Source organism: Dermacentor silvarum, chromosome 6, assembly GCF_013339745.2.
Source record: "Dermacentor silvarum isolate Dsil-2018 chromosome 6, BIME_Dsil_1.4, whole genome shotgun sequence".
NCBI lineage: Eukaryota > Metazoa > Arthropoda > Arachnida > Ixodida > Ixodidae > Dermacentor > Dermacentor silvarum.
Window position 1 is genome coordinate 51,395,873 of NC_051159.1, and position 14,531 is coordinate 51,410,403.

Consider the following 14,531-nt stretch of genomic DNA (forward strand, 5'->3'; position numbering starts at 1 on the left):
ATTAAGTTGTTTACTTTCCTTGAATAAATCCCAGACCTTAGCCCTCTGCCGTTTTTTTTTTTTTTTCTTTACTTGCTACTGTTCGAAGTATTCGCTTCGAAATTATTTGAGAAGAATTACTATTCGCTTCAAATTCGCTTCGAACCAAACAAGCACTATTCGCACAAGCCTAGTAGAAATGCTGGAAATGGGGGTTTGTATTTGAGTTTCCACATAGCAGAATTATGTTTTCTCATATATTCAAATTACAATCCGACGCTATCATACCTGTCGGTTGTGGTTAAATCGTACTTCATGATTTTTCTGACGCATTTTACTTTGAGAAATTCAATTAGTTCACCAGCGCCTCTGCACGCCACGCGGAGGACCTGCGAGGTCGGGGTGGTTCGGGATGATTCTCTCGGCTGCGGACGCCAGCGCCCACGCCGACGCCGGATTTTCTGCGACACAGGGCCCTTAATGCTATCGCGTTAAAACAACAGTGTTTGCTCTATTGTTGCGAAGATATCACGAGGACTGTATCACGGATGGTATCATGAGGCTAGGGCCTTTTCAAAAGAAACAGCCAGCTGCATCATAGGGGACGGACGAGGCCTACGGAACTGTGAGATGGCGTGACACCTCGTGTTCTGCTTTAAGGGACACTAAAGGCAAATACTAAGTCAACATTGACTGTCTAAATATCGTTCCAGAAACCTCGCAACGCTTGGTTTTGTGCGAAGAAACGACTTAGTTTATGAGAAAACTGCACCGGAAGGGTCTGAATACCTTTATGGCAATTCAAATCTCCCGCCACGCCATCCGAGGAGTGGTAACATTGGATACGCCATCACTGCCCTTTGCTGCCGTCGGTGAGTAAAACGGCGCCCGACAGGTGGCGGTAAGATGCGCTACTGCAGCTGTTTTTGGTCAAGTGGCGTGGACCATTCGGGCATCCCGCGACATCACATGGAAGTGTAATTCCCTGCTACTTGCAGTTTGTGCAAGTTTCGCGAGCCAGCAAAACCAGCGCAGCACTATGCGATAATGAAACTACTGAAACACGAAAGTGTGAGCGGCGCAGAGTCGAGTGAGAACGAAACTGTTTGACCGCCCACGTCGTCAAGGGTGTAATGTCAGTGAGTTCTTTTTTCTAAAAATGAAATAGAACTGGTCAAGTAGCATTTTCATCTGTCTTATAATACAATACAATTAATGTTTTTATAATCAGTGGTTGAATGCTAGTGACAGAATTTAAATGAGGAGTGCCTTCCTCATCGGGCAAATACTTGAATGTCCCGGGGGAGTCTCTAATCGTGTCCTGCATTTACCTCAATTTCTGGATTACTAAGGCTCTGGTCGTGATAAAGTATTGACACCTTAGAGATACTCGAGCACTCATCCATCACTTTAGCTTGACTTAGTATTTGCCTTTAGTGTCCCTTGATTTCTTGTTCTCATGCGCATGCAGCGTGGCACGCACGCTACTCTCGTCTGCTTCCTTCTCCGTTTTGCACACCGCTCCACGAAGCAGACGACACTGTTTGAAACAACCGTTTCAGCACTAAAAATTGGACCGAAATCGCCCGTCCTTGTGTAAGGGGCGGGAGATTTCGAGGAAGAAAATATTGTTTGAGCTGTTGCTCCCAAGCAGCACTAGGCGCCAAAGGGTTAAACTCATGCGACAGCATTGAAATTTCTACCACAGGAGACCTTTAATATTGAAGCCTATTATCATCAAATAGTAGAGATGACCCGGTATGTTATTGCGACATTCTGCCCACTTAAAGTCGTCTGCAGTCTCTAAATAAGCGAACAAGTTTGTCCGCACCGGCGTCAAAAAAAACGTTGTTCCTCTTCTTCCCTTCGCAGACGAGAAGCAGGAGCAGCTGGAGGACATGTTGAGCAAGCTGCTGGACCCCGGGGTAGACACGCCGCCCATGTCTCCGCTGAGCATCCCCCGAGTGACGAACCTGTCGGCCGCCTACGAGCAGGCCATGCGACGGCTCACCTCGTCCAAGCACTTCGAGGCAGCACTTCACGAAGAGGGCCTGCCTTCTCTCTCCTAGCCCCCCCCCCCCCCCTTTCCCTCTGTTCTTTGATGACCTAATCCTTCCACCACATGCTCTGTGTAATATTTCTTTTTTCCTCCCTTGTATCTGCACTCCCGTCATCTTTCTGACTCACACAAGAACGTGCCCTATTTCTTTTTATTTTCCCCCATATCTTTAGCACCGTTAACTTTTTTGCTGTCAGAGTGTTGTAGGAGAGGCAAGAGTCCCTTTTCCAATTGCTGGCTAGGGGCGAACCTGTGTTTGGTCACTGTTGGGTGCTGCTGCCGTGCTGGGGCCTGAAACAACACATCTGCTTTGCATTAGTTGACAATTCGTCGCAGTTTTGCCACTTATGTATCCCAATTTTAATTCATCGTGGTCTTAAGAATTTTAGTCTGATATAAATTTACATTTAAAATTTTTATTCTAAAAATTAATTTTTTAGTTTTTCAGTTGTCCGTAGTGTACAATTTCAAAAGTACTGAAAGTTGGGCGAGTTGTTATCTATTCATCTTGTAACTGCAGCGCGCACACGAGAAACGAGGACAAAAAGGTGAAAGTGACAGACAGGCGCTGTGACAAAGTGACAGACAGCGCCTGTCTGTCACTTTCACCTTTTTGTCCTCGTTTCTCGTTTGCGCGCTGCAGTTACAAGACGTACAATTTCACTTGAGGCAGGAAAAGTTTTTGTACTCTTGGGTGTGAAGATGCTTCTAAATTATGTATAAATGAAAATAAAATAAAAATAGAGAACAAACTACAAGAGAATATAATTAACGTAGACTCTGACGCCTTTTGAGTTTGCGGACACAGTTTGCTTCAGTGAAGTATGCACACTGTGCAGTTATATGTTTAATATATGCTGAAAAAAAAATACAATTCTACCCTGTGTTATTCAGAGATACAACTTATCCTCAAATCTCTTGCGTACGCGCGTGTGTAGTAAAGACATCTAACTTTTATTCACACTGTTTGTAATGTGTCTTCTGGTGGGAGACACGTATGTAAATCCATTATCCAAAATGGAAGATAACCAAATGCCATTTTTGTTCTTTTTTTTCCTGCACTTTGCACGAATTAACAAGTTTTATGTGGTATGAAGCTTGTTTTATGATAATTTGACGTGCATTCGTGAGCTGCGACCTTGCATATGCATACACACATTGCTAGACTAGTCTTGTATTGTGTGCCTAACCTAACCTGGTGGTTCATAGTACAATTCACTACCAGCGAGCGCCATCTGCGAGCTTGCTCAATTTGATGCCCTCAGTAGGAGCGTTGTTGCGATGTAGCTTTTGGGTTTAATTGGCATTGGCATTGTGTGGTTAGTGGGCTGTGCCAGTAGTGGTGAAGCAGTGGCATCACAGCGAAGTGTAAAATTAGAATGAACACAATCGGTGAGGGAACTAACCCGGTGATCAACAGCCTGTTCTCTGCTTCTTTCTTTCAGCTAGGTTTCAGGCAGAGTATTGAATCTCTCTTGTCGTCTGTTCAAGTTTCTGTACCGAATGTCTAACAGTTAGTTCCGGTGAATAAGCAGCCAACACATGCGATCTATCATATTGTTCTTTAGTCATCCAATGCTTCCAGTTCTGCGGTGACTGTGAAAGCGGCAGCGACAAACCTTTGCTAGTGTATAGCTTTGTCAGTGTGGGTCGTTGAGCTTTTTGTCGTCTGCTTTCCGATTGCATCCGCACTTCTGCTGAGATGTGCAGAGGCGCAGACAGCGCAGACAAGCGCCACACTGTGGTGCTAGCATGAAGAAGGCTGTAGGATTTTGCACTGCACTTGAGCGTTTGTGTGTATGTGCGCCATTGAACTCTGTTTTGCGAACTTTGGATCTGTTGAGCTTGAAAATTAAGGATGCCTTCATTGCCCCCACAATGTCGCAGCACTTTTACAGTGGTGGTGCGGCTGCAACGAGCAAACTCTTGCACACAGGGTTTTGTGGTAGTAGCTGGTGTGCCGGTACGGTGTCGTTACACCATGCTGTGCAGTGGTTGTTGGTGCTGGTATTGTCAGTGGTATGATAAGGACCCTCTCCCCTGGCAGAACTAGGTCGGCCTGCAGCCATGATTATTGTCATTTAAACCAGTGTTCACTTGCAGTAATCCGATTAGGAGTTATCATGAGATTAGACAGCGTACAAGATGTCATTTTACTTGACGCTTAAATCTGCGTGCGCAGTAGCTTGACTGGTAAGGTCAAGATGCCTTGAAAATCGTGTTAGATTGACATAAGGATGGGGCTGGGTGGAGTGGACCGGCAATGTTGGGCTCAAACTGTGATGGTTCATGAAAAGGGCCCCCATGTTATCATAATTTAGGGTAAGGGGACACCCCTGATATTTCAACCTGGCCTTGGTATGGAGCATTCACAGAATGCTCATTTGGCAGTTTTACCTTGCATAGTCGGAAGGCCAGTACGCCAAGGGGCGGGGGTGTCGTGTAGCTGTTACAAACGAGATATGGAAAGTATTTTTATAATTTTTTTGTGTGCTCCAATGTAAATGGAAGAGAGGCTTATTTTGAATGTATGTGCACGCACACACAGAATGGAGGGTTGCTGCCCTGCAACTGAGAAACTACACAGATATTTACTAACGAGACGGATCATTTGAGAGTGTGGTACAAGTGATGCAACTATCGCTGATGACATACATCGTCGAAGAAACCAGCAAACTTGGCTGTGCCTGATGCATCTTCTACGATTTGTTGCCTTTTCATCTAGCATCTTGCAAGTAACCTGGTGGCGCTGAGATTGGTATTACGTCTGGGTGCACATCCCACCGATCGGGTCGAAGGGCAGGCTTCCCGTGCTCGCCATTTGCCTTGGCTCACTTAGGCAAAGCCTGCACGCAGCTTACTATGTGTGACAATCTGCCATGCCACAGTCTCGGTCGGCAAGGTGCGCAGCCGTGGAACGTGCTTCGACGTCGTCTCTCAGCTTTACCTAATGGCACCTTGTCTCTGGGCTTCCCAGTCCCCGAACAAATGACGTCAGGCCGCATTGAACTCCTTTTGCATGTACTATGCATTTGTGTTTGTCATGTTGTAGTCTGGAAAGGCTTGTAAACTTTCTTTGTTTTCTGATGAGATTTGAGTGTGCTTTCTATTTAATGTCTTGTGCTCAAGCACTGTACCCCCTTTACAACCCTACCCTCTTTGAATGCTTCTAGTTGTAGGTTGCAAAGATATAGTGACAATATGAAGAGTGGTGTTTCTAAATTTTTTTCAGTTGTTGTTCATCTCCCTCTCTAGACGGGCATTGTTGCAATTTCTTCTTAGACATTTTTTTTATTATTACGTAAACTGCACTTAGCTTGCATTTTACTGTTAACTCTCGAGCAATGTCATTGCCGTGCCTATACCAAAACATTTGCTTCTTTAGCGACATGTAAATTTCTGTACAAATGTAAATAAAAACCGTTGTTTGCGTTGCAGTGGTGCCTGCTTTACATTCCAAATAATTGGGCTGCACAACCACACAAACGTGTACACACGTGCACGCACGCGAGATTGCAACAGTACATATGATAGCACTGACGTCACAGCTTTGTCCTGTTTAGTGGTAAAATAAACAGTGCAGTACACATTTTGCATGCTCTGTATCTAGTGCAACGCACTCATTGCCTCTTTTTGGGGCCTAATTTTTGACAACTATTTCTTTTGGTGCCAGTATATTCCTTATGCTGAAAATTTAGCTTATTTTTGCATGTTCAGCGTCATCAAAAACATACGCCAGCAGAACAGTATAACTTTAACTCCTCAGTGAGATCTTGTGTCCGTAAATATAGACCCCACACATGAGCTCTCAAACGTCCTCTTGTGTGACTATGTTTTATATATAAGCCTGAACTTTTTAACCATAAATCCTTACCAAGTCATTCGGCTTCCATCAAAGAAGCTTCAATGATGTCGGTGCAGCGAACGCGGATGTAACAAAATATTAAATCGTGTATAACAATGCCACCATAAAATGCTCGCTGATAACCCGTCATTAACATACGTTATAATGCATGCCGCTTACAACAAAGTTTTTCATGTGGCTGCGGAGCAACTTACATTAAACGAGGTTCCCACTGTGGTCTATTTCAGATGCAGTGCACAATTGATACTTTGCCCCCCGTCACTTGGGAAAATTGCCCAATCTAAAAAGAATGAAAGAAGACAACCCATTACCCAAATGCAGATGCCTTCCAAATTCTTTCGCTAGCACATGTTGCACATATTAATTTTGCAGCAAATTGCCCAACGTAAAAAGAATGAAAGGAGACAACCCATTACCCAAATGCAGATGTCTTCAAAATTCTTTCGCTAGCACATGTTGCACATATTAATTTTGCAGCGTAGTTGCAATCAAGTGTCTATCAGCGAGTTTTAAAGGTCATTACTCTTTTCGATTTTGACGTGCTAGTGGAATAATTATATATATGAAGAACCTGAAGGGTGGCTTTATGTCAACGGCAACTGGTTGAAGGTTTTGAATGTTCTTAACGGGCCAAAGTAGTGCTATTTCGTTCATTAAAATCGGAATGCCATTAGCGTCGCGAACTGGGCGTTTGAAGAAGATGCCAGTAATGAAGCTCGCACCAAATTAACGCACTAAACACAACACTTGAGTACCTCCAGCTTGAAAATGTTGACGAGTAGACGAGACTAGCGTAAAGGTGCCGGTGGTACGCTGCCGGTACCTACAAAGAACTGCTTCTGTGGAGTAATTGTATTTTCTTTTATCTAGTGCCGAATCGGTTAGTACTGGCGCGATCGCTGATATTGATGTTGAGTTATGCAAGTCCCCGTAATTACCGCACGGCATTTCTTGTTCTGTTGTATCGCGGCATATTCTAAAGTCGCCTCTAGCGCTAACGGGTAGGCGTATAGCCTCCGAGATAAAAATGCGCTGCGCACTCGGGTTTCGGAGGCACTACCTACACCGACCTAGTTTCGGTTTTTGTATTTCTACTCGAAGTATCTTCAGTCAAAGTTAAATTTATTCTTAGAATCTAAGAACACGTATCTATATCTTGGAGTACAAATGTATTCTGCGCTATAGGCAAAAAAAGACGCGAACAAAGATAATGAGCAGTCGTGACGTATGTGCCCCGGCAAGAATTTGCGTCGTCTTTTGGCTGTCGTCGGCGCATTCGAGCACACACCCGCACACACTCCGTAGCATGTCGTCTGCGCCGTGAGGGCCTTCTCGCGAGCGTTAGTTTATAGCCTTGCATGCTTGTGCCTCGATAGACCGTTCAAGGCGCGCACCACTCCTCTGCACGTAGATAGTTTCACTAGTTCTAGTCACTTCTTATCCTAGCTCCTTGCGAAACAGCGTGCCAACGCCCGTAAACAAGGCCGAGCCTGCTGCCCATCGCTCAGGTGTGATCGAGGTGTGCGTGTTGTGGTGCAACAACCATCACAGGCGCGCCTATCAAAGAGGTGTGGCCCCGAAGCGAGCTCCTCAAATCCTCCCCCGCTAGCCTGTGACTGTGAGTGTACGAAGTTGCCGCAGTCATGGAATCGTCGGCACCGTCCCAAGAGGCCCCGTCCCAAAAATCGGACGCCGAGCAGCCGTTGCTTCCGGGACGGGACTCCCAGGAACAGCGTCCCCCGACTCCTCCGGTGCCGATGGAGAGGCCCGCCTCGAAGCCGCCGGAGCCGGCGAAGCAGGCTCGAGAGATACTGCGAACCACGCTGGGATCGCTGGTGTACAAGTTTGCCAAGGGAATCCTGATCGCGGGGAGCCTCTACCTTATGGGCTGGCTGAACCTGAGCCCGGCCTGGCTCCTCATAGGGGTGGGCTCCTACGTCGCGCAGAAGAACTACATCGAGCAGAAGCGGATACGCAGCGGCATCACCAGTGCCGACCAAGAGAAGGCCAGCATCCTGGCCACGATCGAAGACCTGCCCGCATGGGTGAGTCCTCCGAACATCAGAATAGGTCAAGGGTGAGTCAGTCCGCGTGCGCACGCGCGATGTGCATAAATCATGCTGTCAAACATGCTCTCCTTCGATGCCCGGTGGGCGTGTTTGTTTGTTTGTTTGTTTGTTTGTTTCTCTCTCTCTCTCTGGTGTGTGTGTGTGTTTGTACACACGCTTCAATGCACGGTGCCTGCGGGTGGCCGTAGGACAGCTTGATCTTCGGTCGCACAATAGCCGCGCCTCGCGTGCCTGCTTGCTTATCGTAATGTGTATAAATATCTTCTCGCCGACGACGTTACCGGACGTATTGTTTGCTGAATTGCGATACGTGATGCCACACTTTAATACTGAAGCGCAGACATGCGCTGTCGTAATCACTAGCTGTTCGTGCTGCCGCAGGAAGTTAGATATGCTGACATGGTGTGCAAGATTAATAGCAGCAGATATATTTTTGTACTGCACCGAATGACGATGCAAGCCGCATTACTTCTGGCTTTCTCCCCTATGTATAGAATTCACAACCAAACCCTACGTTAAAGAGTAAAATCACATTCTTAAAGGCGAGAACTACTCGAAACATACTGCATACATCTACAACTGTGCTGCATTATAGTAGAGCCAATTGACCTTGGAAATTAAATTATCAAGAAAATAAAATACAATGGGAATGTAATTTCTAATAGTCTGTATCATGACAACAAAGTTGTTCAATTCTACTCTGTGATCTTGCAGATGAGAAATTGTTATTATTATTATTAGACATATGAGACAATTAGGCAATGCTGGACATGTTTTGTTACAAACCAAAACATGATAAAGTTTCCAAGCATGTATAGTTCCACATTTGAGCAAGGAACTATAAGTGCGCTCATTAAAAAAATTCAAAAAAAAAGAAGAGAAATAATTGCAAAAAGGCCATTTTAGGAAGTCAAGAAGGTTCAAATAAAAAGTTTCTATATACATACGTGCACCAATCCTGTAGGCTCTGTCATTAATTGGGACCACACAGAAATAGTCCCTATAGAGAGCTTGCTGCCTCTTGGATAAGGGCAACGTTTGGCACTAGCACGAATTAGATGCTGTAAATGCGATGTAGGCCACTTCCCAACTGCTTCGGTTTATCCTTCTTTTTAAGTTCACACCTTTTCAGGCTTGTCCGCTGACAATGACCACCATCTATCTTGCATGCCTTTCGATCTTCCTTTGAAGGGTCCCTGAAGCACTTGTCAAACTAATCATACATCACTATTAAATTACATTGGCTCATGAACCTCCTGCCGCAAAAATTTTTAGAATATTTCGAACACAAGCGAATTTAGACTTAGTTATCGGACTGACCAGCGGCTCTCTCCCTCCTTTCATTTCCACTAGCACATTGAAAGCTATGCAGGGGAGATGGCAAGGGGGCGCAAGGGCCCCGCCCTAAGGTTGATGAATGTGAGATGGCTCGTGGCAGCCGCGGTATCTACGCTATGCATTTAATCTCGGAGACCGCACGCAGCAACATGCAACTGTTGTGTTTAGGCTGCCAGTGCAAAGATTAAATGGCTTTCCTATCTTTTTGATATCGCAGTCACACACAAACACACACACACACATATATATATTCATTTATTTAACTCAAATAAGCAATAATTGCATTACTGAGAATGTTCTGGCAATCACGTAGTAATCAGCCAATTGCTGTCGGGGGTCCTGCTGCTTGCGATGACGCTACATGACGACATTGCAAAAGCGAGAACAAGCAATTTTTCACTGCTTTCAGACACGAGATTGTAAATTCCCTGCGGCATACAGGGCAGTAATGTTTGGCTCATGTGTTCACAGCGGCCTCGTTAATATATCGACATTTTATTGCTGTGTTCAAAAAGCGTTTCAGGGCCTCTGTAACACTGTGCGGCCGCTACTTTCAGGTCACGAATAACTTGTGCGTATCAGCTTAATATCACATTCTTGACAGGAAAATAGCAAGCACATAGTGTTTAAGAAAATGCGCGAAAGATTAGATGACAATCATTGTTTGGTGACCAGGTCAGCCCTAATGGTGTAAATTTTTTTAAGAGGGTAGTTTCCATGGAAGGTTATCCTGTTATCTGAGCAGTACAGAGGTTTACAGGAAGATGGAGCCTTGAAGTGGTCGACTGGGGTTGAGCGCTGAACCGTTGGTCAAAAATGAGATGTAACCATCATTGCTGTTAATACACCCCATTCTCTAAAGTAGCTATAGACAATCCCTAGCCTGATGGGCACAGTTCAGGCTTACCTGTAACAGCATGGTGTGCAGCTAATCTACTTATACGTAGCCTACACATCTTGACACAGAGCCACGTTGCATGCTGTGCAAGTGATCTGCAGCGATCGCATTTAATTTCTTGCAAAGCTGTAGCTTGTTTTGTGCAGACTATGAATTTGGCTTTACGAGTTCTCAATATATTCATGCGATGTCGACCTTCAGGTGAACATCGCATGAATGTATGACACGATGCCATGGCAGGATGCTCCAAACCCACCAAATTTCTATCTGATTATGCAAATTTTGCTTTATATTAGAAAGTTTTAGCAAGTCTGCGTATGCATTGTAGTTTGCGGAAATATGAGAACAAATAAGTCATGGAATCAGCAGCAGCGCTGCTAGTGACACCTTGAGGTAGTTTATTCAACCACAGAGCATCTGAGATGTTATTGTGTTTGACTTTATTTCAATTGAAGGAGAAGAAAAGAACTACTACATTTTATTTATTTATTTCTCGCTGCTCGCATTGGTATTGGGCGTTAAGCAATAGTGGGCATCCACATCATTAGTAAAATATAAATGCAACATTCATCATCACAATTTCACAGTGAACATAAGAGAAAGTAACACTGCACTATTTACTATCATGTGCGTCATTACACAAATCAAAACAAAAACAAAATGTGTTCATAATTATGTTGCCATTGGTGCATTTACATGAACATCTAAATAGCTTACAGCCTATTGTTGCATTAGTAGTCTTGCGCATTCTGGTTAAGCTCACCATCGCAAGATGGCACCACTAGTGCTATTGCTCGGTCTGTCTTTGGTATTCCATACATGGTCTTATATATGCAGACAAGCCAAAGCTCTTTCCAAGCGTGAAAGAAGCCTGAGAATACACGCAAAGGGCCTAGAGTGACTAGTCACGCTTAGATTTTACGTGTATTCATGGGCTTCTTTCACGCTCGGAAAAAACACTTTTATGTAGCACGTATTGAACAACAGAAAGCCGTATCGGGAGGTTCTCATGTTGCTCTACAATTTCCTCATTGACACTTTTCATCTAAGTATGATGCTTGAGAAGTTGATTAATTAATTAAGACTAATTATCTAACTAGGCAGAATGCAAAAAATAATCTGCATATCTCCAAGTGACGGCAAACAACATTACCTTGGTTCTGTCCAGCTACGTGGCATTTGCATATTTTTAAGTCTTGATGCTTGATATTTGGGACACCTTGTAAAAGTCATGTGTGTTCACCCATGCTCCGTGCTTGAGTGAGGGCACTATAGGTGTGCCATGTTTTACTTCCGTATTGCTTAATATTCACTAATATGAGTGTCACACAGTGCATTTTTGATTGTGATCAAGCCCGATCGGAATTGAGTTTTTCCACAGTGATTGGCTCCCTTTCGCAGCTTTTGCAAAGGAACCGATTGCGATGGAAAAATATTATCCCGGTCGGGCTCAACCGTGATCGAGAATAGTGTGACATCCGTATATCTTGAATAGAGTATTTCAGGGTGATGGACACTACTTATTTACAAGGGTGGTGGCTGCTACTAATGAATTAACCTGGTGGTTTTTCTGTCATGCAGGTGTTCTTCCCTGATACAGAGAGAGCTGAGTGGGTCAATAAGGTGAGTGGGGGAGTTACATAACAGTGGTCAAGTACGGCATGCACTTGTGATCCAAGTTTCATGTTTGGGTAGACTATAGATAGTTGAATGTTCAGTGTTTGCACAGCCGAATAGAGTACCTAATGTGGCTGTTTAAGATCACCTCTGTTACTTTAAACACTCCTGAAAAGAGAAAAAGAAAAAAAAAAGCAAGGCCCAGCTGCATCTACGTTTATTGTGTTAAATCAGATATAACAGCAAGACCACTTCCGCAGTAATACTCACTGTGCACTAGCAATATTTCCAGCTGATGATTAACTGGTGTCCCTTGGAGCTGAGCTTAGTTTGGACCTTGAATTATTGATTTTTTTAATGGTCCCAAGTGCACCATATTAAGGATGCTCTGTGATTAGAGTTGCTTTTGTGAACACTGGTTTATCTCGCAAAGCGATTTCACAGCAAAAGAAAAGTAGGACAACATTAACCATTGTTTCTGCCCATGGGGAGTACATTTGTACTATACGCGGATACAACTTAGGTCTGCTGTGAAGCCCTGCCCATCATAGCCGCCAGCCACTGTCCCTCTGCGAGGTTGCAAATAGTTTGTACTTCAAACTTTTCATGTTACCTAAATAAGGCAGTAACCACAAAAATGAAATTGTAAGCACGTAATTTTGTACGTTTCTCACTCGTATATTATAGTGGAATGTACAAGTATGACAAGTACAGTCATATCAAGTATAATGCCATTTTGAAAAGGTCGAAGGACGATTTCTTTTTTTTTTTTTTTTGCTTCTGGGATTTGCTGGTGTAATAGCACAGCCCCGCGTGGTCCATGTGCCTTGGTTGCCAACTGCTGTTTTTTTAAGTTGTATCCTACTATAAAAAGAAATGATATGAGATTTCAGTAAAGTTAGTATAGTAATTAACTAATGAATTACTAATTGGTTTGCTGAACTATTCACAACTTAAAACTCACTTCGGCTTATCAGAAACACTGTTATGGCATTCCATTAAGCTTCCAGTGCTTAACACTTTATTTGACGGCACTTATAAATGTCTGGAAAACATGTTTATTTTCTATCTAAATGGGCAGAACTTTTACATCACTACTAAGCATAATCAATGAAAAGAAAAAATATTTTGCGGAATAATTTTCGGCAATAAGGGGGAGACGCCAAGCAGAAAACTGGAAGTGGGCGTCACCCGAAGCCACCTATGGCTCCGTTTGGAATTTGTACTGACAGCTCTCGTCATATGTGAGCCATAGGTGTACATTTCATTTACATTACATCACATGTGTTACACCACTGCAGCCTGCAATCTTGTATCGACCCGTCTCGTCTGACCATGCTTTAAAAATAACTTCTACTTCATCGTCCTGTGTTCCTGCTCTAAACCAACAAATGACTCTTGCTGCCTGTCGTTCAGTGTTGGCCGACGACATTGAGCCAGAAACGTCGTACTCATTACGAAAACTCAAGCAAGGAAAAAAACAAAAACTTTTTTCTGCTATGTTGCTCGTCACAACAATCATCAATAGAGGGTTAATTAGTAATTTTCAGTTATTGCACTGATCCTAGCAAAAATAATACGTTGGGCTTTGCAAAGTTAAATGCTGTAAGAACACAGAAGAAAATAGGAGGAAATTCACACGCACAGGAAGGAGTCAGTTGGCGCAAGACAGGTGTAATTGGAGGTCGCTGGGACAGGCCTTTGTCAGCAGTGGACATACAGTAGGCTGATGATGATAGTGAATAAGAGGAGCAGCACCCTTTGGTAAAATTGAAAGTTGTGTACAGTGCTGATATTCAGTGAAGTTGTTACAAAGACTGAGAGGCAGCTAACATGTGTAATACTGTACGGTTCCCAGCTCTGTGAGAATGCAAAACAACTTGTTCTTGGGCTAGTTGGTTGATATTTGGTGAAGCCATTGTAGCGCGTAAATAAAACGAACACAAAGAACATTGTGGTGTCTGGTACTAGTCTTCTCTAGTGTCCGTCTTATTTGTGAGAACATCTTTTGCATATCGCACAATAAACTGCATGCAGTATCAACTCCGTTTCATACTTGGCAGTCAACGCTGTGGAAGCTACTCAAATACTGCAGTCATTGTTTTTGATATGCGATGCTTTCTACAGCACAACCGCTTTACGTATTACAGCTAAAACTTCTGGACGTGTGGTTATGTCGAATACGTATTATTTCTGCACCTTTGTGCTTGCACTATGCGACATGCCATGTTTTCATCACGAGTACCGGCAGTGTGTTGTGGCTGCAGGTTGCAGAAATGTCACTTCTCTCATTACGTGGTAAATATATTCACGTCTGCTACACCTTCCATGTAATAATTACACAATTTTGCCCTAAAACTATCAATCAATGAATCAAATCGTTGTTAAATATAATTAATTACAATAAAAATTATATACAAACAGGTTCCAAGAATTCCTTTCGAGGTTGTGGGAGGGGTACGTAGATTAGGGGGAAAATATTAATATATTACTAACAACCACACAAAGCAGGTGCTTAAGTAGAATGGTGATTAAAACAGAACATAATAAGAAGTATGTGTCATGAAAAACAGCAAAAAAATAAACAATAACAACTAAAGCTCTTGCTTTAGCAAGTTGCAAACAAGGCACATAAAGCAGTCAGGAAAACCTGACTCAGTAGTTTGTTGCAGCAGAACATACACATTGCCAGATATGTTGTGAGCA

General features: G+C 43.5%; 2 protein-coding genes across 6 annotated transcripts in view; both read left to right on the top strand.

Moving 5' to 3' along the window:
* LOC119455502 (ubiquitin carboxyl-terminal hydrolase 25-like) overlaps window positions 1-5,475 on the top strand; it is a 96,766-nt gene extending 91,291 nt beyond the window's left edge. For all 5 annotated transcript variants that reach the window (XM_049668832.1, XM_049668833.1, XM_049668834.1 and 2 more), the window contains 2 exons: window positions 1,852-2,495; window positions 2,689-5,475. In XM_049668832.1, coding sequence (XP_049524789.1) covers window positions 1,852-2,048 — 197 coding nt within the window. In that variant the 3' untranslated portion in view covers window positions 2,049-2,495; window positions 2,689-5,475. The remainder of the gene's footprint in view (window positions 1-1,851; window positions 2,496-2,688) is intronic.
* A 1,697-nt stretch (window positions 5,476-7,172) lies between these two features.
* LOC119455503 (extended synaptotagmin-2-like) overlaps window positions 7,173-14,531 on the top strand; it is a 78,641-nt gene continuing 71,282 nt past the window's right edge. Inside the window, exons 1-2 of the mRNA XM_049668835.1 lie at window positions 7,173-7,948; window positions 11,790-11,831. Coding sequence (XP_049524792.1) covers window positions 7,547-7,948; window positions 11,790-11,831 — 444 coding nt within the window. The 5' untranslated portion in view covers window positions 7,173-7,546. The remainder of the gene's footprint in view (window positions 7,949-11,789; window positions 11,832-14,531) is intronic.